The 21,593-nt window shown below is 30.8% G+C and overlaps 1 protein-coding gene across 4 annotated transcripts; it reads right to left on the reverse strand.

Moving 5' to 3' along the window:
- Nucleotides 1-667: 667 nt before the first annotated feature.
- Nucleotides 668-20,751, reverse strand: LOC119683207 (protein Gawky). Of its 4 annotated transcripts, none has more exons than XM_038096838.1 (11): nt 20,583-20,751; nt 12,364-12,653; nt 8,740-9,400; nt 7,197-8,689; nt 6,769-7,140; nt 6,441-6,704; nt 6,192-6,376; nt 5,985-6,129; nt 5,724-5,920; nt 1,529-1,808; nt 668-1,470 (listed from the first exon to the last, which is right to left on the reverse strand). In XM_038096838.1, exons 2-11 carry the CDS (start codon nt 12,403-12,405, stop codon nt 844-846), a joined length of 4,266 nt encoding a protein of 1,421 aa, XP_037952766.1. In that variant the 5' UTR covers nt 12,406-12,653; nt 20,583-20,751; the 3' UTR covers nt 668-843. The 4 variants fall into 4 exon arrangements, with proteins under 4 accessions (XP_037952766.1, XP_037952767.1, XP_037952764.1 ...); XM_038096839.1 differs by having other exon boundaries at nt 669-1,470; nt 5,724-5,929; nt 7,197-8,677; nt 20,583-20,750; XM_038096836.1 differs by having other exon boundaries at nt 669-1,470; nt 5,724-5,929; nt 20,583-20,750.
- Between the last annotated feature and the right edge of the window lie 842 nt (nt 20,752-21,593).

A 21,593-nucleotide genomic window follows, 5' to 3' on the forward strand; every position in this document is an offset into this window, starting at 1 on the left:
AAAAATTTTTCAGGTTATTTTATTTAGCATGATGATCATATCATTATTACGCATTGAATACATTTGCAACAAAAAAACACAACAGTATTATATAGATATTAATAATTAAATAATATTTAAAAAAAAATTGCTTCTTTAAATCTGATGTCAATCTGATACTCATTTAAATAAACACAATTGACTAAAGAGTCATCTTACTATTATGAAAAATTATGACGCCATTAAAAAATAATTAGCTAGACATAAATATGTTATGTGGATACTTCAATTATTCACCTAATTATAAAACATCTTATAATACAACAGTAAACAACAACATTAAAAACTGAAATGCAAAATGCGACTTCTTACAGAATTTAAAAGCGGTTATTCTTAAATTGTGGTTGAAATCATGTTAGGTTTCCATATTTTTGTATTGCTTAATTACATAGACAAGATATTGTTGGAGCAGTTATTTGGTACTGTCTTTAATCACAAATCAGATGACAGCAGTTTTAATTTTTACATCAAATATATTTTATTTAAATTGAATGATTTATTATACTTTTATAACTCTTATAATCTAGTATCTTAATTATAGTATCATCAATTATCATATATTTGTTTTGTAATTACTTAAATTTTTTAGGTTTATATATATATATATATATATGTGTGTGATAATATATATATATATTTACAATTTTTTTTATATAATACGATTATTATCAACATAGATATTAACCTATACAAATAATAAAAAAGCGTTATTTTTAAAATAATTAATGTTAAGTCCATTCATCTATCAGTCAATCTCATGCTTAGCAAAAATTTACCATCGCTTTTTTAAGATTGAATTAATATTTAATCATCCACAATGGAGCAAACATATTTGGAAATGTAATCAAAATCGGTTTCCCTACCTGTTGGCCTAGTTTGATTTTGTTGATTTGGACGCCAAGTTGAGTTTTGAACTGAAGACGTATTTGCATTAGTTGTGATAATAGCGTTAGTAACTCCCCCATTACCATTACTATTATTTCCGCTATTGATATTACAATTAGGAGCACCAGTTACTTGAGTGTTACCTGCTATAGAGGTATTGCTGCTGCCATTTAACACAGTACTGTTAGCTACACTAACATTTGTGTTGCCCGATGCACTTACAACATTCCCACTGCTGGCATTTGTAGTGGAAATATTATTACTGCCTCCAACACCATTCCCTCCGCCACTGTTATTAGTGCTGGTACCGGCATTAGAACATGATTGTGGTATATGTTGTAAAATATTTTGAACTTCATTTTCACTAGGTGTTTCTACACAAATGGTGGTATTACCCAACGTACAATTATTAAGAGTCATTTGTGCTTTGTTTACTTCTTCACGTGTTGCATATTTACATAAAGCTATTCCTTGATTTAAATAAAGATGAAAACTGATGAGTGGACCATGTTGCATGCATAAGGTACGTAATGTCGATCCATCAATCTTGAACAAAAAATAATCATGCAGAAGATATATTAATAAATTATATTAAATTTAATACCTGAGAAGTTAAGTTTTTAATTAGTAACCAATTTGTATTCCAATTGGTATTTGTACCAGCCCAATTAGAATTAACATTTGATACTCCACGTGTTGTGCTACTTCCAACTAACCAGCCGTTTGCATTATTAGCTGTTGTATTCTGGTTTGCAACAATTGACATTCCACCACTGGCATTATTCTTGTTAGAACCTAATCCAGGTGGTGGTCCACGTGATGTTTTGTTAATAGGGGTTGCCCAAAGTTCTGAAGTTGCACACTGAGGTGCATTTTCAGACCAACTAAAAAATAGAAAAATTGAGTAATAAATTTTTATATTAATTCGTTATACAACACTTATTACATTACATAAGTATATTAATGTCTAATAAATAACGAAGAATTTCATTTCAATAGTATAAGTTCTACATAATCCAAACATGAAATATTTGCAAATAACAACAAAAGATTGCCGATGCAAGATCGCATTATGTGTGATCAAAAGTGAAATATAAAGTTTGAAATATTTTATTTTAAATAATATGAATGTAATATTTATTCCAATTCGTTTATATCAGAAATTATTCAAAGTAGTCACATATGCCTTTAATTCTAGTTTGCAGAGTAATCAATGTATCAATACAGGTATTCTTTCAATTTCTTCAAATTGATTTCAAAAGTGACTTAGTCAATTTATTTAAGACTGCATTTGCAATTTATTAGAAATATGGACTTACTGAAATATAAATACTGTTAAAATTAGGAAAAGCAACGAAAAAACTTGAAAATAAAAGCAACTTCTAATCTATGAAATTGTATGTTTGATGATTTATTATACTTATTTAAAGCTAAGATTAGTTTATAATCCACAATTTGAAACCACATCATATTATGCCACTAAATGAATATGTACTATGCCCCAAGAAGTAGCATCGTAGAAACTACTATCGCAAATGTAAAATTTTTGCAGATATTCAAACGGCAGATACACACTACATAGTATATACATCACCCTAGATAAAAAAAAATTATGATCCATTCCAGGGGGGCTTGATTTAATATTCAGCATTAAAAGAAGTAAAAGAAACAATATAACCGAGATTGGGATCTTAGAAAAACATAAATGTCAAACCAACAAATGCATGACAAACATATACACGCTTGTGTGGTGTACGGTAACAAATGGTTTTAAGACGTAGATTCGGTCATTGCTGAAACTAATGACAGGATATTACTGATAATTTCTACATTGTGACCGAAAAGTTTCCGGAAAATTTTAAATAAAACGCAAAATTCTTAATCTTCATCAATATTTATTTTATCTCCTTCAAAATATGCTCCATTAGAAGCGATACACAAATGCCAACGTTTCTTCCAATCATCAAAACATTTTTTATAGGCGCTTTCCGGTATGGCTTTGAGTTTCCTCTGCGAATTCTGTTTTACGTCTTCTATGGATTCAAAACGCGTTCCTCTGAGTGGTAATTTGAGTTTGGGAAACAGGAAAAAGTCACACGGTGCAAGATCAGGTGAATACGGGGGCTGTTCGATGGTATTTATTGAATGTTTGGCCTTAAAATCGTTGATAATGTTGGCTCGGTGCGAGGGAGCATTATCGTCATGAAAAATCCATGAATTATCCTTCCACAATTGAGGCCGTTTACGGCGGATATTTTCACGCAAACGTCTTAAAACAGTCAAATAATAGGCTTTATTGACTGTTTGTCCTTCAGGGACGAATTCATGATGCACCACACCACGAATATCGAAGAAAACAATCAGCATTGCCTTGATTTTCGAGCGACTTTGGCGTGGTTTTTTCGGTTTCGGCTCGTCTTTTCCTCTCCATTCCGATGATTGTTGGCTTGTTTGCATGTCGTACTCGTAGACCCATGTCTCGTCACCCGTTATGATGCGTTCCATGAAAGTTGGATCGGAATTGGCACGATCAAGCATGTCTAACGAGACCTGTCCACGATGGTGTTTTTGGAACAAATTGAGGTGAATCGGAAAAAGCCGAGCGTTGACACGTCGCATACACAAATTGTCCACCAAAATCAAACGAGCCATCTCACGACCGATGCCTAGCTCTCGTGCTATCTCTCTAACACTCACATGAGGATTTTTGAACACGATTTCCTTTGCCTTTTCAATGTTTTCGTCGGTGGTAGAGGTCGAAGGTCGTCCAGAACGCGGCATGTCTTCGACGGTCGTACGACAGTCCTGAAAGGCTTTGTACCACTCATAAACTTGAGTTTTCGATAAAACTGATTCCCCATAAGCCTTTTGTAGCATTCGCAACGATTCTGCACACGAAAATTCGTTCGAAACACAAAATTTGATGCAAACTCTTTGATCAATATTTTTTTCCATTGTTTTTTTCGCAACGCACTACTGAGGTGAACTGGTTTCAACAGCTGCCGTAAACGAACTGTCTGACAGATCGCGCTCATTTTTGGCATAGTAATTAAGGACAAGTGCTGCCAAACTACATAAAACTTAAAATATCGAAAAATATACAGCGCGCGAATTTTAAATGAGAATTTCCGAAAACTTTTCGGTCACAATGTATACCGTTATGTGTTTTCGTTTTCAAATATCTATTACTAATTCTGTTTATGAGGTATACCCAATGGCGTCTTACCATATTTAAGACACTCTTTTAGTTTTTCAATATCACAACTTTCGATTTTATGATTACCTATCAGAAATTACCTAGCAGAAAATAACAATTATTACAAAAATGTACAACAAAAATTTGTCTATATTTGTATTTGGGTATGTAGTAATCATAAAGGCTTTATATATGTGCCTTTTAAAATAAATCTCAAGAAATAATTAAATTTGCCCTATGTTATATAACAAAATAGTAGTTCTTTTATGTGTTCTCCTTTTCTACAAACAAATTTTTTTGACAGGGAAATATAAACCGCAATCAGGTTTGTAGGCAAAGAATTGATACTTTTTATTCAATAAAGAGCGTAATCACAAAATTCCCTTCGTATTTTTTATGATTAGTTAACATGAATTTTGGAAGTATACATGATCATATATAAAAACTGCCAACTTTTGCATGATAGCTATTAAAATTTTATAATGTTTGATTACTTATTTAGTTACAGGTTTTTTAGGATTCAACGCTATTTCATGCTTTGATTTGTCATTGGTTTCTAATAGGAAAAAATACCATAATAGCAAAGGTTCGCTGCATAAGTGCTACCAGGGCTCTGCTTTGTCAACAGTAATGGTAGAAAAGTGGTTCACTTAGTTAAAATACGGCCGTAATAACATTGATGCTGCTGAACACGAACAAATTGATCGCTCAAAAAAGATGTTGACACCGGAAAACATTAAAAATGTTCACAAATTCGTAACACTTTATTTAGGTCCACAAAAAAAAATCCAGTGATGACAAATATGGCATGATTTTGGTAACCAATATCACCAAAACTCAGTACATTTCTCACACAACATTTTGTAGAGTTTGTGGTACCAGCCTATTAAAACCAAATATATTCCACATTCATATCTTCAATTAGTAACATTATTAATTATATATTAATTAGTAAAAGTATAGGCCGATCACATAAATCAAATTATTTGAACATTTATTTTACTGTTCAAATTATCATTTCATCTTTAAACAACTATTTTAATTTGAGGGTTTTCGAATAGTAGTGAGTCACAAAATTTTAATTTTGTTAATTGGATTTATTTTGACCTGTTCATTATTGTCAATTAATAATTGTTACCAGGGTTACAACTGCGATTATTATTGCATATTATTACATTACTTTTTTTTGCACAGAGATTCCTATTTGGATATAAGTTTTCTTAATATTATTTTGCGATTACTATATCGAGACGGTTTAGTAATCGATCATTTTTTCCTATATAAATTTCATATTTAATTAACAATTAAATTTAAATAAATTTTATTTAAATTTAAATCAAATTTTATTTTTTATGTAAATTATGACGAAAGAAAACTCTTATACTAATAGAAAGGTTTTTGAATATTACTATTTAGTAAAATTAGGTACTAATAGGGTGTTATAAGTTTTCTTCCCGTCATAATTGACTTTATAAACTAAATTCAGGTAACTTAATTATTTTGAAAATGGAAAATTTAATACTTAATATATCGTTTAGTACAACGTTGTAATTAATATTACCAAGAAACAATATAATAAACAAAAATAACACATAAATATTACCTTGAAAAATTTTGACTATTAGGAGTCGGATTAAAACTCCATGTTGATGAAGATAAACTCAGAGGGGGTAAATCAGTCGGAGAGTTTTTACTAGCATTTGCAAAAATGTCAGCATCTTTTGGCGTCGGATTGATAGACAATGGGGATCTAGCAACACTGCCCGGTGTAATGCTAGGGTCGTCTTCTATATTTTTGATCTGTGAACCCTTAAAATTAAAATGTCTAGAACTTCATTTAAAAATGATATATTTTTGTTATTACCTTCCATGGTTTTCCAGGTTCGAATTCCTGCACTAAATCAGTGTATGCCGTTGCTGATGTTTGTGCAACAGACCAGTCTTTATTCTCGTTATCATTTGCGGAATCTGGCCAACCGTCTCCTATATTTCTTCCAGCGGACCAAGTACTATATATATGTTATATTTATGTATTTTCTTAATAAAATTGATTACAATTTTTTTAACTCACCCATCACTTTGTATACCTAGGGGGCCTATGTTATTTACATTTGCAGTATTTACAAGCGATTGTTTAGTTGCGCCTGGAGCGCGAGAAAAATCTGTGGTATCATTTGTTACATCTTTTTCTAATACTGGAAGTTTCCACTGATTTAGTCTGGATTGCTGACTTGGAGTACCTTGGTAACTGCCGGTCTATTATATACATAAATAAAACTGTATTGTATATTTTCTCTAATAAGTTATATGTTCAATTTACTTTGCTTAAAGTCATATCCGAAAAACTACCCTGCAAAGCGTTAATAGCTTCATGTTGTCCTCTTAAATACTCAGTATTGTTTACATGCGCTATAGGATGTTGAGAAGGTTGTTGAAGGCTCTGTTGTTGTTTAATATAAATTGCTTGTTGTGTGTTTATTTGGTTTTGCAAATTTTGTATTTGCTGCTTATATTTGGTAATTGCAGTATTTATTTGTATATTGTTGGTGTTGCGCGATAATGTCTGCTGAGCCCCTTGCAAATGCTGTAATTTATAAAAAAATAAAACATAATTAGTCTAAATACGGCATTACAATGACGTTTAATACCTTTATATTACTAAGCAGTTGATTGAGTAATATAAGCGTAGCAGGTGCTAACGGTTGATTCAATATTTGGTTAGATAAATAACCACTATGTACAGCTAATTGAATTTGCTGCACCAGCATACGTAGTTGTTGAGCAGATGGTCCATTGTTAGTATTGGTAACAGCATTAACACCTGTTGGTACGTTACTAGCCTGCGCAAATCCTACTGAAGTCGCATTAACAGACTGAGGCCCACCAGATGTAAGAGTATGCTGACCTTGATTTAAGAAACTCTTCATTTGCATTGGTTGCATAGAATTTATGCTAGACAAATTGGGATTGTTTGCCACATTCGGTACAGCAGCAGCACCCATATTATTCAAAAGATTGTTCTAAAATATTATATAATAGTATTGAAAAATAAATAAATAAAATTCATTTTTGATACCGGAGGGAATGACATTGAAGGTTGAGTTGCCGGTGCTGGATAACGTCCATGAAAACCGCTAACATTACCGCCAGTGTTAGTTGCATGTTCGCCATAGGTACTAAGACTCTCATCATGACGTCGCCACCCACTACTATCAAGGCCTATTGATGCATTTGTACGCAATACTTCAGCAGCCTCCTCAGCAGACACGTTTCCTGCCAAAAGTACTCTCTCGACGTCGTCCTTTTTATATCCAGCATCTACTAATAAGCGAAATTGCTTGCTTTGCTTTATCATATCGACACTTAAATTTGTTACGGCCATGTTAACATTACCGAGTTTTTGATGCGTTTTACCCACAATTGGATTGTGGTTAGACCAGTCATTGTTTAAATCGTTGCTTTCACTAGGCCCTGAGCCCCACCCAGTCGTGCCCGTTGGCATTTTATTTTGATTTTTATTCCAAGATGGCGCAGAATCATTCCAAGCATTGACATTACCAACATTAGTATTAATTTGTTGCGTTTTTTCATCAACCCAGTTTGATCCTGTGTTCGTATTCATACTATGATTACCATCATCACCCCATGAATTAGTACTACGCCCAGTGCTATTCGGATGGACGCCCCACATAGTATTATCTGTTTTATGTTGTGGAGGTCCAACTGCAGCCAATCGTGTTTGAGGACCAACATTACCTATGTGATTAGTAGAATTGACAACGGCTGCTGCCATGCCTCCAGATTGATTATTGCCTAACCCAGTGCCTCCATTTCCACTTAATCCAAGAACTACTGAATTTTGTGTATTTTGAGTTATTGTACCTCGAATTAAATGACTTCGATTTATAGGGTCGGAAATATCCTTCCAATGCGCAGTGCCACCAGGAACACGAGCTTGTTGACTCCATAGCGATGTCCCATCATCATAGTTAGTTAGATTTCTACGCTGTGGCGGTGGTGACGGTTCTTCCCAACCGGTAACAGATTTAGTTGGTATTGAATTCATATCTTTTGCACCCACGACTGTCTGCGCAACACCCCATTGAGTATTTACATTTCCTGTAACTCCAGCAACGACATTCATTGAACCCACACCGGGCCCTAAATTTGATACAGTGTTATTTGATACAACGGTTGGTCCTATATTACTGCCAGTATTCACAGCTTGCCCCACCATTTTATTTATACTAGTCATTGGATTATGAGTTACTGGATGATGTTGACCCCACATTTCAGAATTTCCATTCAACCGACCAGATATACCACGTGGATCTCCACGTATAGGATCACGAGGATCTATCATTCGAATGTCACGAGGATCACCAGCAGATGCCGCTCTTAGAGGATCTCGTGGATCAACATTTCGCATATCCATTGTACCCATAATTGGACCGCTACGTAAGTCTCGTGGATCGCCCCAACCATTTCCAGGACTATTTCCATGATTTATATTACTAGCGGTGCCAGATACTGCAACGTTGGTAGAGCCACTATTACCTACAAAGGAAACTGACATAATTTTTAATGAAAAATAGTAGCTTAGGCTTGATTATATTTACCAGAAGATACACCTAAAGTCCCAGTTTGTGCACCTACAGCAGCAGTATTACTATTAACTACGCCTACACTTACAGAAGATTGGCCCCATTGAGAACTACTACTTGCTGAATTCCCTCCCAATCCAGTTGCACCTACATTAGCAACATTACCACTATTGGTAGATGCATTATTATTTGAACCAGTCCAAACGTTGCTGCTATCAACACCATCATCATCTTCACCCCATGTTCCTCCTAAATTCGATGAAGGTGTATGCCCCCACGGAGTTTTTTGAATAGGTTGGCTAGGTGGCTGTCCACCATTTCGTAAATTAGATTCCCATAAATCAGTGCCGTTATTAATAGTAGGTTTCCATAATGGTGTCCCTCCAGACGGGTCTTTATTAACTGGTTCAGGTGAGCTTGGAACTTCCCAATTGGTATCTTGATTTACATGTTGACATCCCCATCCATCTTGAGAAAATAGTGCTTCACGCATTGTATTTAATTGTTCCAGTTGGTTTTTAGCTGCTGCAGCTGAAGTTCCACCTCCAATTAATCCAACACCACTATTACTGTTGATGCCATTATTATTTGTAATTATTCCGCCACCACTGTTACAATTATTATTAGCGCTGTTACTACTATTATTTACACCACTATTGTTGTTATTTTGGGGAGGCTGTATTAAAAAAGAAATTACTTTTATAAACATATCATACAAACACAAGAAAAAATCAAATACAAACTAAAACTTTTGATATATACGAGTTTACAAGTTCATTTTAAGTTAAAATATAGTAGTTACCCTAATGAGATATATATACAAAAGTAAAGAAATACGGTAAAAACTCTTTTAACAGACACCTCTCTTGATTGAACAATATTTTTAAAATCAAATTTTTTTATTATTATTCAGAACAACGTATACCCTTTTGGGTGGACTCTTGGCCGGACGTGAGCTCCTAAGTAACGAACAAAATAAACAATCGACTTAAAAAAATGTTAAGACAATCAGAATTAATGAACATTGGGGACTTTCCACATAAAAGGTGTTGTACTTTTCACGTTCGTACACTCATTTTCCATTAATTCCATTCAGTTTTGGCACGTTGAATTCCAAACATTAGAATGGCAGGGAGAAAAATCATAGTATAAATAAAAAAAATTGAAATTGTGAACGCATACGAAAAAAATAATTTGTAATAAATTAATTTTTCAAAATCAGATTCAGATTGGCATTAAAAAATGAAGCGTACCACAGAGGCAAACTATCGAAAAAAAGGCATAGTTCGTTTTTTGTGCAAATATGACCAGAGTGAAAAAAAAACCATTTGTAAGTGGGAAAGCTACCTCAGAGCGTTTGCATAATTTGAAATTAAAAAATTACTAATAAATTAGCACTCAAATAAGAAAGCACGGATGAAAATCGAATTGATGACACAGTGACCAATTTAAACGAAAAATGGAGTAACAAAAGAGAAAAACACCCTCGTGATCTACAATTAAAAAATATTAAACTAATTTTTCCACCAAAGAACATAACTTCTTCATCACTTTGCCAGCCTTTAGATCAATGAGTTATTCAAGGTTTTAAGATAAATTATTGAAGTCTTTTAATTAAACATATATTGTGAAACATTGAGTTCAGTTCAAGAAATAAATTATAAATTATCTTAAATCTTAAAGAACTAACATATATATATATGCTATTGATCTAGGTTATTCATATATAGCAATGAATTTCTGTTAATACGGTTTAGTGCAGTTGCAGAATATAAATGTCGAACATGACGATTTGGATGAGATTTGAGTGTCTCTAGAAATTTAGATGTAATTCGCCAATATTATTTCTGTGTTAGTAACAATCAAACTGTGTAGCGAAAAAACTTCATATCGACTTCTGAAAATTCTGCGTATAAATCAAAAATAACGAATAACTTTATTATATTTTTAATGTGTCCGGAACACAGAGGTTTTTAAAAGTTGTATCAAAAATCTTTATGGATAACTTTTACAATTTATAAGGAATGATTTCATAAATCATTTATGCTACAAATTAATTATTATATTAATTAGAGAACAACAGCAACAGATTTTAACGTGATTTTAAATAAAGCATTATCGACAATTAATGAAGTAAACCAATAAAGTATATTATTAAATAATTCAATGCAATTATGCAAGTAGACGACTATGTTTTAATTACATCATATCGATAAATAAAGTAACACCTAATTTGATAAAAATGAGTACATACGAATTCAAAGACGTAAGTAAATGCAAATAATTAGGAGTGATTTGCAACGGTAAAAACACAATGATGATGAATATTCAAAGCTGGATATAAGTTCTACTACAGCATAAAAAATTTATGCTATCTGAAAACGTATCAAGAGCTGTTATATAAAAAAAATTTAACTGTCAGTAGTAATTTAATGGTGTGAATAGTGGATTCATTAGATACAGAAATAAGCAAGTTAACAATATGTGGAAGAAATATACTGTGAAAAATATTTGGAACGGACCAGAAAAATAGAATATATATTATCTTATCCCTGGAATTAATCCACTAATAGGTGGCATATAAAAGTAAACCTTTTACGTATGCCTAAAGAAAGGACATTTCCACAAATATCGAATGTAGAATTTAAAACAAGAAAACTTGGAAGTCTTAGTCTTCTTGGATGGTGTGACAGTATGCGACCGAGTCTACGTTCCGGAGCTACTCGTCGTTATCGATAACCAAGTACCGTTCTCAACACCTGATAAAGGAACTACACAAGCAGATTACAACAATAACAAAAGGCGAAAACTATACAAGAATAAATGGATTATATGAAAAAAGTTTAGGTCCTAAAATTTTAAACTGGAACATTTTCAGGTTACGTAAAAAAAATGCCGATAAAAGAATTTATTTTTGATAAACAACGCTATCAGCTGAGTGAAATAGCAAAAGTTACTCCATTAATACAAATCAACCTAGTCAGTATAACAAATTGTACCTTAATATTCAGAAATCGGCAAAAATGCATACGGATTAGTTCAACAGAATGCAATATTAAATGATACTGGAATATCCAAGATATTGCATGAAAAAGTCAGTTCAGAGATAATTAAATACTGAATAAACAAATGAAGATTTTGAAAAAATATGAGTTTATAAATTGAAAATTTAGTGATACAAACACTTGATTTTCATGCATTCAACCCTCATGTTGATTCCTCTTTGTCGACCATTTATAATTTAAGTTAAAATATTTTTATGAATGACAGTCAGAGAAGACAACTCAATAAAGCAATTATAATCGTTAATCAAACTCTGCTGGATTGTGCTGAATGTGAAAACGTTAATCAAAGTGAAGAAAAAGCAGAAAAAAAAAATAACAATTTTTTTAAATGAAGCACTTGTAGTTTAATGAATGCTACCTCATATATTTTATCTTAATAAAAAAAATAAATTATTAATTTTATTTTTGTTTTTATATATCAAATGTTTTGCCCTTCTGACAATAATATAATAAAATAAAGATTCTATTTGTCGCATTAGGGTTGACCATTCATAAACGTGAACTAATTATTAATCGTGAACACCCTTGATTTTAACGTTACCCCGAGTGCCGTGTATACATATATTTTTCTTACCATTCCAGCATATTGGCATACTGGTAAATTAGCTGCTAGCATTTTACGAGTTTCTCCAAATGTTAAAATTCGATGACTCAAACAAATGTTCGTTGTTGTCGTGCATCAATATGTAGTATCCATTTATAAATATATTGAAACTGATATTTTTATATGAAGTATTACTTTTACAATAGTTGCGTAATTTTTAATACGACCAGCACGCCTCAATAATTTTTCTTAAATTTTTAAGAATAAATCACCGTTTATATGATAAATGACTTGAAAAAGAGTAGAAGTACGTAATATCACTAGAATTAAAAAAAATATAGCATTAATAAAATATAATATTAAAGACAGTAACTTAATTTAGTATACATTCATTAAAGTTATTTAAATATATGTTTTATCTAAAACCATATGTTTCCTCATATTTGATCTTCACAGAAAAAAAAATCGTTTTTGATTACAAGCGTACAGTAGCTCACAGTTTATTTGATGCAGACAAATACTTATTTTACTCCATTCTTTCTGTAAAGCGGTTTTTAAGTCAAATTTGTTACGAATGTCATATTTTCTAATATATTTCTTCAAAAGGGACTACACATTTTCGATAACGATTAAGTCTGGCGATTGTGTAGAAGTTTGAAGAAAGTGTAGACATTGCCAAATTAACCAGGATCGTACTAATGCTGACTTGTCATTAGGGTCGTTGTGTAGGTAAAAACAAAAAATCATCTGCAATCTTCAATTTCGTTGCACTTTGAATCAAATTTTCTTAAGCAAGTATGCAAACCAAATTACCTATTCCATTTGAAGAGATTCATGCCGAAACCATAACATGACCAACTTCGCGTTTTACGGTACCACGTAAATTTTATGGTTTCAGCTCAGAATTGACCTTGCGTAATACGTAAGATCTTCCATCTTATTCAAATAAGTTTATTTTAAATTCGTCTACAAAAAGTACAGTTCTCCAAAATGCTCGAGTCTTGTTTAAATGCGCTTGTTCAAACTGTACCTTTTATTTCTATTTTTTGCACTTATAAAAGGTTTATTTCGAGCTCTTCTTCCATTAAAATATAATTTTCTCAATATTCTTCGCGCGATTTCAGGATGACAAACCTTTTTTAAATCTTTTCTTTACAGGTCTGCTAACTTTGGAGTGCTTATTATTGGATTCTTTTGAATTTGTTTTAGTAACCATCTCGATTCTTTTACTGTAAAAATTTTATTGGGACCTCTCTGCGTCCCTTTTTTCCACACGATTTTTATGTACAAAGTGTTATATTACGTTGAGAAATTTCCTATCTAAAATACTAAATTTCGCTCAAAAATAAAATTTCAATGTTTTTTTTTCTTTTTTCTTTTTCTAATTCTGTGTACTTTGTTTTTTTAATTTTGCAAAATATTGTGAAAAAAATAAAACTTCAAAAAATTTTTGCCTGCAACAAATAAGCTGGTAGCCACTGTATATCAGGTTAAACATTGCGTAAAGAATAGTACTAACCTCCGTATCGTATGAAAATTCGTATGAAATCATATGAAAACAATTTGTCAGTCAAAATATTGCAGAAATTTTCTTTTATATGTAGATTTATGTCAAATTTTCATGCGAAATGGATGTTAGTACTAAACTTAATGCATTGATACTTCCTCCACATTACTTTGTTTACAAATCGAAAGTCAATGACCTGTTTTTTTGAAAGTTTTATTGATTAAAGTATTACTTCTGAAATTAATATTTTAATACGGAATAATCTAAACATATATATATATTAGGGTGCCATTAAGGTATATGGGCAATTTTTTTTTCGTAAAATCGGTTGACGGCACCTCCCAGATCCGTTCATTTTACTAAAAAAAATAATCTGTGTAAAATTTTAGTTCAATTGGATAAGTGGAAATGGTGCCCCAAGAGCCTCAAAGATTGAAAAATAACGATTTATTCCATAAAATTCATCTTTGATTGCTTATATCTCCGACATATTTAATTTTACATAAAAATTGTCTTCCTAAAACTTATAGATCTATTAAAAATAAACAAGTTACTTATAAAAAGTTTTTCTGTATTTAGTCGGAAGGTAGTCGGAAGGAGCCAAGTCTGGTGAATACGGCGGGCATTGACGGTTTCACCAGTTTTAGGAGCTCGTGGTACACCACACCTTTCTGGTCCCACCAAACACACAGCATTGTCTTCTTGCCGAATCGATCTGGTTTTGCAGTCGATGTTGATGGTTGTCCCCGATTAACCCATGATTTTTTCCGTTTAGGATTCTTAAAATAAATCCATTTTTCATCGCCAGTAACAATCCGATGCAAAACCGATTTTCTTACGTGTCTTTGAAGCAAAATTTCACAAGTGTTTCATTCAATTCATGTGGCACCCATTTTCCACAATTTTGCATCTTTCCCATAGCTTTTAAACGGTCAGAAATTGTTTGTTGTGCAACATTTAACATTTTTGCCATTTGCTTTTGACCCAAAGTGTCATCTCCATCCAATATCGTTTGCAATTCGGCGTCTTCAATCTTTTTTAGCGGTCTTTCACGTTCTTCATTTCTCACATCAAAATCATTATTTCTGAACCGTTGAAACCATCTTTTGCATGTTACTTCTGATAGAGCATGATCACCATATGCCTCGACAAGCATTCGATGCGACTCTGCACCACTTTTCTTCAAATGAAAACAAAAAATTAATGCTTTCCGCAAATCATCACTTTCTGGTACAAAATTCGACATTTTTAACACAATGAAAAAGTATGATGTTGTCTGTTCAATGACTTGATGTATACTAAATATATTTTACGCATGTCATAGCAAACAAACAAAAAGAAATAAAGGCTCGTTCACAACAAATGTTCCCTGTCGGAAAATTTGTATCTTTACGCTCGCATCATACCGGTACACCTGGTAAACATACAGCAGTGACGGCTGCTGTACTATGCTCTTAGGCAACTTCGAACACTACCACAATCAGCAGACCTTAACCCAATAGAACATCTGTGGGATTATATGGAAAAGAAGATTCGCCAGCACAAGATTTCCAGCAAGAATATGTTAAGAAACGTAAATAAACAGGACACTGCAAAGCTGTTGAGTCCATGCCTGTTGAGACGCCTTAAAGAGGTTATTAAACGTGGAGATTTTCCAACAGGCTATTAAATTCTAGATTTCTACTAATTTGAATTGTTTTAATTTAAATATTAAGAATTGAACGCAGACTTTTTCTACTTCAAAATTTGTTGCTTTTGCATATAATTGTATTTAATTTTTCAAAATTCATTGTAGCTTTTTTTTGGATAAAATAAATGTGAAAACAGAAAAAATAAAATAAGTCATGCTAAAATTAAGAAAAATTTTGTGTATGTACGCAGATTTTTTCTATTATTTGTATATTTACTAATTAATTTCATTTCATTTTTTTTATTTAATGTTTTTAATTATTTTACTTTGTTTTTTTTATTCCTTTACATCTTTTTTATTATTAATTATTTGTATAAAAACAGTGTGCAAGAATCAAGAGTTCCTTCATCTACAAGAAGTAAGATCAACAACTTCTTTATAACGTTATCCCTGTTGATATGCCAATTGCCATGATCCATAACTTTTATTCGAAATAAAACAATTTTTCGCACAAAACATACCATGATACTGCAGAATAAGAATACAATCATTATCACACACATCACAATCATGGCTTTTATAGGTGATATAAAAAGAGCTTGCGTTTTTGAAGAGCTGCACTTTCGAATGCTAGAATGTTTCATTTGTAGTGTTTTGTCAATTGGCAATTGCAGTATTGCAATATTTAGAGGTTTTAGTTATTGAAAATATACTATTTATATAGGATATTTCTGTGAGAATAAAAACCTCAAATTTTCTGTCTAATTGGATTACTTTAGTTTATTTGAATGCTGTAGTATTTTTTGTTTAAATTATTTATAGATTCAATGTGGATATTTTTCTTTGTGCTCAAAACTTGTTTTTGGAGTTATATAGAGTTAATATATCCTTTTAAACTGTAAGCAACTTTGAAATAGATAAGAATTAGTTGAAATGCCAGATTCAATGGAAAATTCTTAATGTTTCAAATTGGTTATAATATAACATTAAGAACAACAGGTTACTATGTATGGCTAATGAAATATACTCAAGAAACTTCTGAGAATTTGGTGACACTCGTTTTTAAGGTAGAAATGTATCTATTATCAAACTGATACCAAGTTCGACCAAGAAAAAATAATGACTTGATGAGACAAGTCACTTTATATGTTACTAAACTAAGTGTCATAAATTATGAAATACACTTCTGATAGTTAGCCTCTACTTTGAGATTGATTATATTATTTTTCATTGAATTTGACATGAAACGTATGAACGTATAATTAGCATATTTTAAAAATTACTAATGCGTTAACATCGTATTTATATTTATTAATTAGAAACACTGTTTAGAATCAATATATTAGAGTAGTATAATAGACTGATGTGGTAGTACTTATGCACTTTTGCTAGTCATGATACATTAGCAGTCGTACAGTACTTTACAGAGTTCAAATCATCAACAGATCATAGACAGTTCCAGTCAACAGCTAGCGTTGTAACCAACAGGGTATGGAGCAGCAAGCTACAGCTAAATGCTATTATTCTGTAGATAGAAATATGTTGGCTTAGTCACTCACGACATATTTACGCTCAAAATATCCGAAGCCTATGCAGCACAAAGCTATATTGCGTGCACAGATCGACAGTTAAACACCATACTTCGATATTACTTTGTTTGGTTTTACATTCATATGGCATTGTACGAATTATCTTTCCATTACTAGATCCACCAACTGTAGGAGTACTTAAACAAGGTATAAGCGAAGCCACGACTACACATTCGAGACGTGAACATCAAGTTCCTACTTGATATCCACTTACACTAAAATAAGCAAAGTTAATAACATCACAAAATAAATTACAAATCAACGAATGACATAACGTAGAAGTGGTCATATAAATTTATTGTGTAAAAATTTATGTAGACGTTTGTTGTTTTGAAGTCTTCGAGACTTCAGAAAAAAGCGAAAAATTAGACAAAAGAGATAGTAAGGGATAGATAACTACCAACGAAACACTCCATAAAGCTTTTTTACTTAACGATTTTTAATATCGAACTTATGAGTTCATAGTTACAATTACTAAATTCATGAACTTGATAAAACCACCAATAGCCTAACAGACATAGTTTTATAACCATAAAAAACTATACCCTGCCTATGTTTAGATGTGAAATGTAGAACCGTCCTCTTTTGAAATCTATCTTCGAATTATAAATTCATCAACTTCTAACACATTAAAAAAAATCAGTAAAGTTTATTATAGGCAAGAATTTTCCGTCCTCTATATGGGGACATTATCTCCAAGACCCCCATTGCCTAATAAAGCTTTTTACAGCCACCCTCCCAACTTCATTCTTCAAACGATGAATCTTGTTATTTTAGTATCTTGTTTATTTTAGTTCAAGATATAGCCACATACTAAACAGTTGTCACGAAATATGTGCCCCAACTACACCTGTAGTCCACATGACTTCAGGCCGCTGATAAGGCAAGAATACTTTAGCTGAATATAAGCTAGGCTTAACATCCCTACTTATACGCTCTCTCTTACTTGATTTTTCCTCATCTTAATATATTGTGTTATGTAGTCTTGTTAACCTTGGGTGTACTTCTTTTAACATCGGCTTTTAATCTCAACAATAACACGACGCATAATTGAACAGCTGATTAGTGATATAACTAAATTTATTAAAGCAGTTTTCGAACTACACAATAAAGAAGCTAAAAAGGAAAATGAACTCAATCAAATAAAGTAAATAATTCGAAAGTTAAATCATTGCAAATTAAATGCTAGACTAATCTACTTCTAATGACACAGTCCCAAATTTCAATTAGAACAAAATATGATGCATAGTAGTAAAAAAATGGTGAGAATGCAAAAAATAAAAATAGCCAAAAGAAAACAAGTTTTGTTTATTTATAAGAAAGAATTGTTTATAGTAATTGACCAATTAGCCTTATACGACACAATATCAGAAGAAAAATAGTAAATAGTAAAACAGCAAAAAAAAAAAAAATAAAAAAAAACCTCTTAACAAAATCGTAATATAAGAAGTTTTCTAATACATATTCAATGGACTAAAAATAATTTTCCATTTTTTAATCACAGTTTTTCTGTAATCAGTCTCTAAAAAAAGAGCTACTTACTGCATTTTACTAGCTTGCAATTTGCTAGAACATAGAAAAAAAAAAACTTAAGTTGTTACTGAAAGAGTTAATTGGATCGAATTTAAGGATATTGGACTATATTTTGTTAAACAAATAAAGTTTATAGCAACGTTTAGGAATCATTCCCTGCGTTCAAAAGATTTACTTAGGACACATCATATTGTCATTCATCTAAAAACTTCGACTAAGAAAGTTATTTGAAAGTTATTTGATTTATTATTTTATTACTATTACTATTATTATTACTATTATTGTTATTATTACTATTACTATTATTATTACTATTATTGTTATTATAACTATTATTATTATTACTATTATTATTGTTATTACTATTATTATTGTTATTACTATTATTATTATTATTACTATTTATTACTACATATTTCGTTTTAAAATTCTAAAAATATATTTTGTATTATAACTTTAAATCTATATTGGAATTTATAATTAAAGTAGTACATAGCCTATGCGGTAATTATTTTTAAGTTTAAGTCAATACAATATATATATTTTCAATATTTGATCATACTTATTTAGTAAGAAATAAACCTAAACCGATTTAAACAATTTGTAGTATCCACCAAAGAGGAAAGCAATGAACTGTAATTCATCCTTAAATGTGATATACAATTTATGTATACAAACACAGCATATATATAACTGGAAATATTTTTATATATGCATAAATTTTATGCAAAGCAAATAAATTTTTTTTATACGTTTTAAAATTAGTATTAATTTGAAAAATACATATTTTTTCAATTTAACAAATTTCCTGCATACAACTTTTTTGTAAAAATACGCACACACACATGCACACTGATAATCGTTCGTCATTGACGCAATCACCTATTATAAAACTATATACACAATTTACAAATTGCTAAAACATATAGTAAAAACAAGTTTGTGGAATTATTTCTTTTTAAATTCGCCAAAACTTAAATTCTATTGACATTATTCTATTTTACAATTATCACATATGCAAAACGATGAAATTGTAAAGTATGCATGCATACTTAAAAATTTTCTTTCATACATTTCACTTCTTTTTTTTCTCGTCGTTTCTCGTTTTCAAATCTGTTGTATATATTATTATAAAGTCAATTTAATAAGACATGAAATAATTTGCCATTTCGTTAATTATTTACATATAGTATATTCCATTTCTTATGCAGTAATTACTTATTTAAAACCATTATATCCATATTCAAAATTTTTAAGCAAACAATATTGAAAACGACTACGTAGTCATAAACTAGATAGTAAATATCAACCAATGAGGTTACCACCTCAATTAAAATGGCATTACCAGAATTGTCGATCAATTTATTGTTTTTTAAGTTCACTTCTAGTTATTTAAAACACGTGCATGATATATTATTAATAATTAATAACTTGATTTAAATTGATTAATATTTAGTAAAAAATTCACGCGATCATAACTTTTGCTTGCTGGAGCTTTATGTAGCAATGGCGGCCATGTTGCTTTTTAACGATATATTAATCGGAAGTGTTGCCATTTTAAAGAATTAGTAACATTTAATTTATTTGCAACTAATTTACATCTTGTACAGCAATATGTACATATATAGAACACACGCGCATATATACATTCATATATATATGTATCTATATAAATATATCTACAAATATATACATATATATTTATACGTATGCATATATACCTACAAATAAATAAATATATATATATATATATATATATATATACATATATAAGTATACATATATGCATATCCTTATTCTGCAGTATATACTTGGCAGTTTTAAATGTGTATATATATTAATACATTTTTTGATATGATTCTAATACACATAATGCATTCCCAAAGGGGAGAGGCAAGGATTTTTAAACTACAAATTTTACACAGGTCAAGCGTCCTAACATTTTATTAAAGTTATAAATCATATTAAAGATAATTTTTTTAATACGTACATTTTCACAGTTAATTATAAAACACAACAAACAAATACAAGTAATAAGTTTTCACACAAATTCTGCATTCTTTTTTGTTTTTGCACTACGCTTTCACCAATTAGAGTTTTTAGTTAATTATTTATTATAATTATTTGGAGCCTTAGACTGAATTTACAAGATGTTTCGCATTTTACAGTTTGGAAATTTAATCGATATAGTCACACAAGATCTATCAAATACATGAATTCATGCGCTTACTTACCCTCAATCGTGATGTTTATAGTAAGTTAAATTTTATGTACGTTCCCAACTTTATCGTTACACTGCCAATCTTGTAGCAGATTTCAAATAAAACATTTCACATTTTCATCATATAAGAAATTTATTCACAAATTTATGAAACTCTCATCAAATACTTTCAAATCTTGTCACATTGCTTCTCAATATTTAATTCGTTGGCACAAGGAACAAAAAGTACCAAATGAAGAGGCGTAAGATATGTGCATCAAATACAGGGTATCAAATAAAGTCTAAGCAAAAAAATATTTAATTACTCCAATATCGAATATATAATATATCGATCTGCAGAAAATGCGTAATCGTTAAACTCACATTTTTCAACATTTGCGCAAACATTTAAGTCGAAAAAACATCATTTGTACTATATTTTTCATTCGCGACGTCAGCTTCAATTTCTGGTTCAATAATTATAGCTGGAATTACATTAAAATTAGGAGAATACGAATTTTTACTTGTAGTTTCTTTTATTTCGTTTGTTTAAAATTTAATTATATATACAGTTGGTCTCAAAAAGCTACGCAAAACTAAAATTTCTTCACATTTTCGACAGCAACAGTTACCAAATCTAACAGTAAATCGAACAATTATGTGATAATATTTAATTTGGAGTTTAAAATAAGCTAATAGAGTTCATTGTGTTGCATAGTTATAATTATTTCGTTAAGAAAATAGTTAAATTAAATATGGGTGTAAAATACATAAATGAAAATATCATTCAGTTAGTGTACT

The sequence above is a fragment of the Teleopsis dalmanni genome, chromosome 2 (genome assembly GCF_002237135.1).
Source record: "Teleopsis dalmanni isolate 2A chromosome 2, ASM223713v2, whole genome shotgun sequence".
Taxonomy (NCBI): Eukaryota; Metazoa; Arthropoda; class Insecta; order Diptera; family Diopsidae; genus Teleopsis; species Teleopsis dalmanni.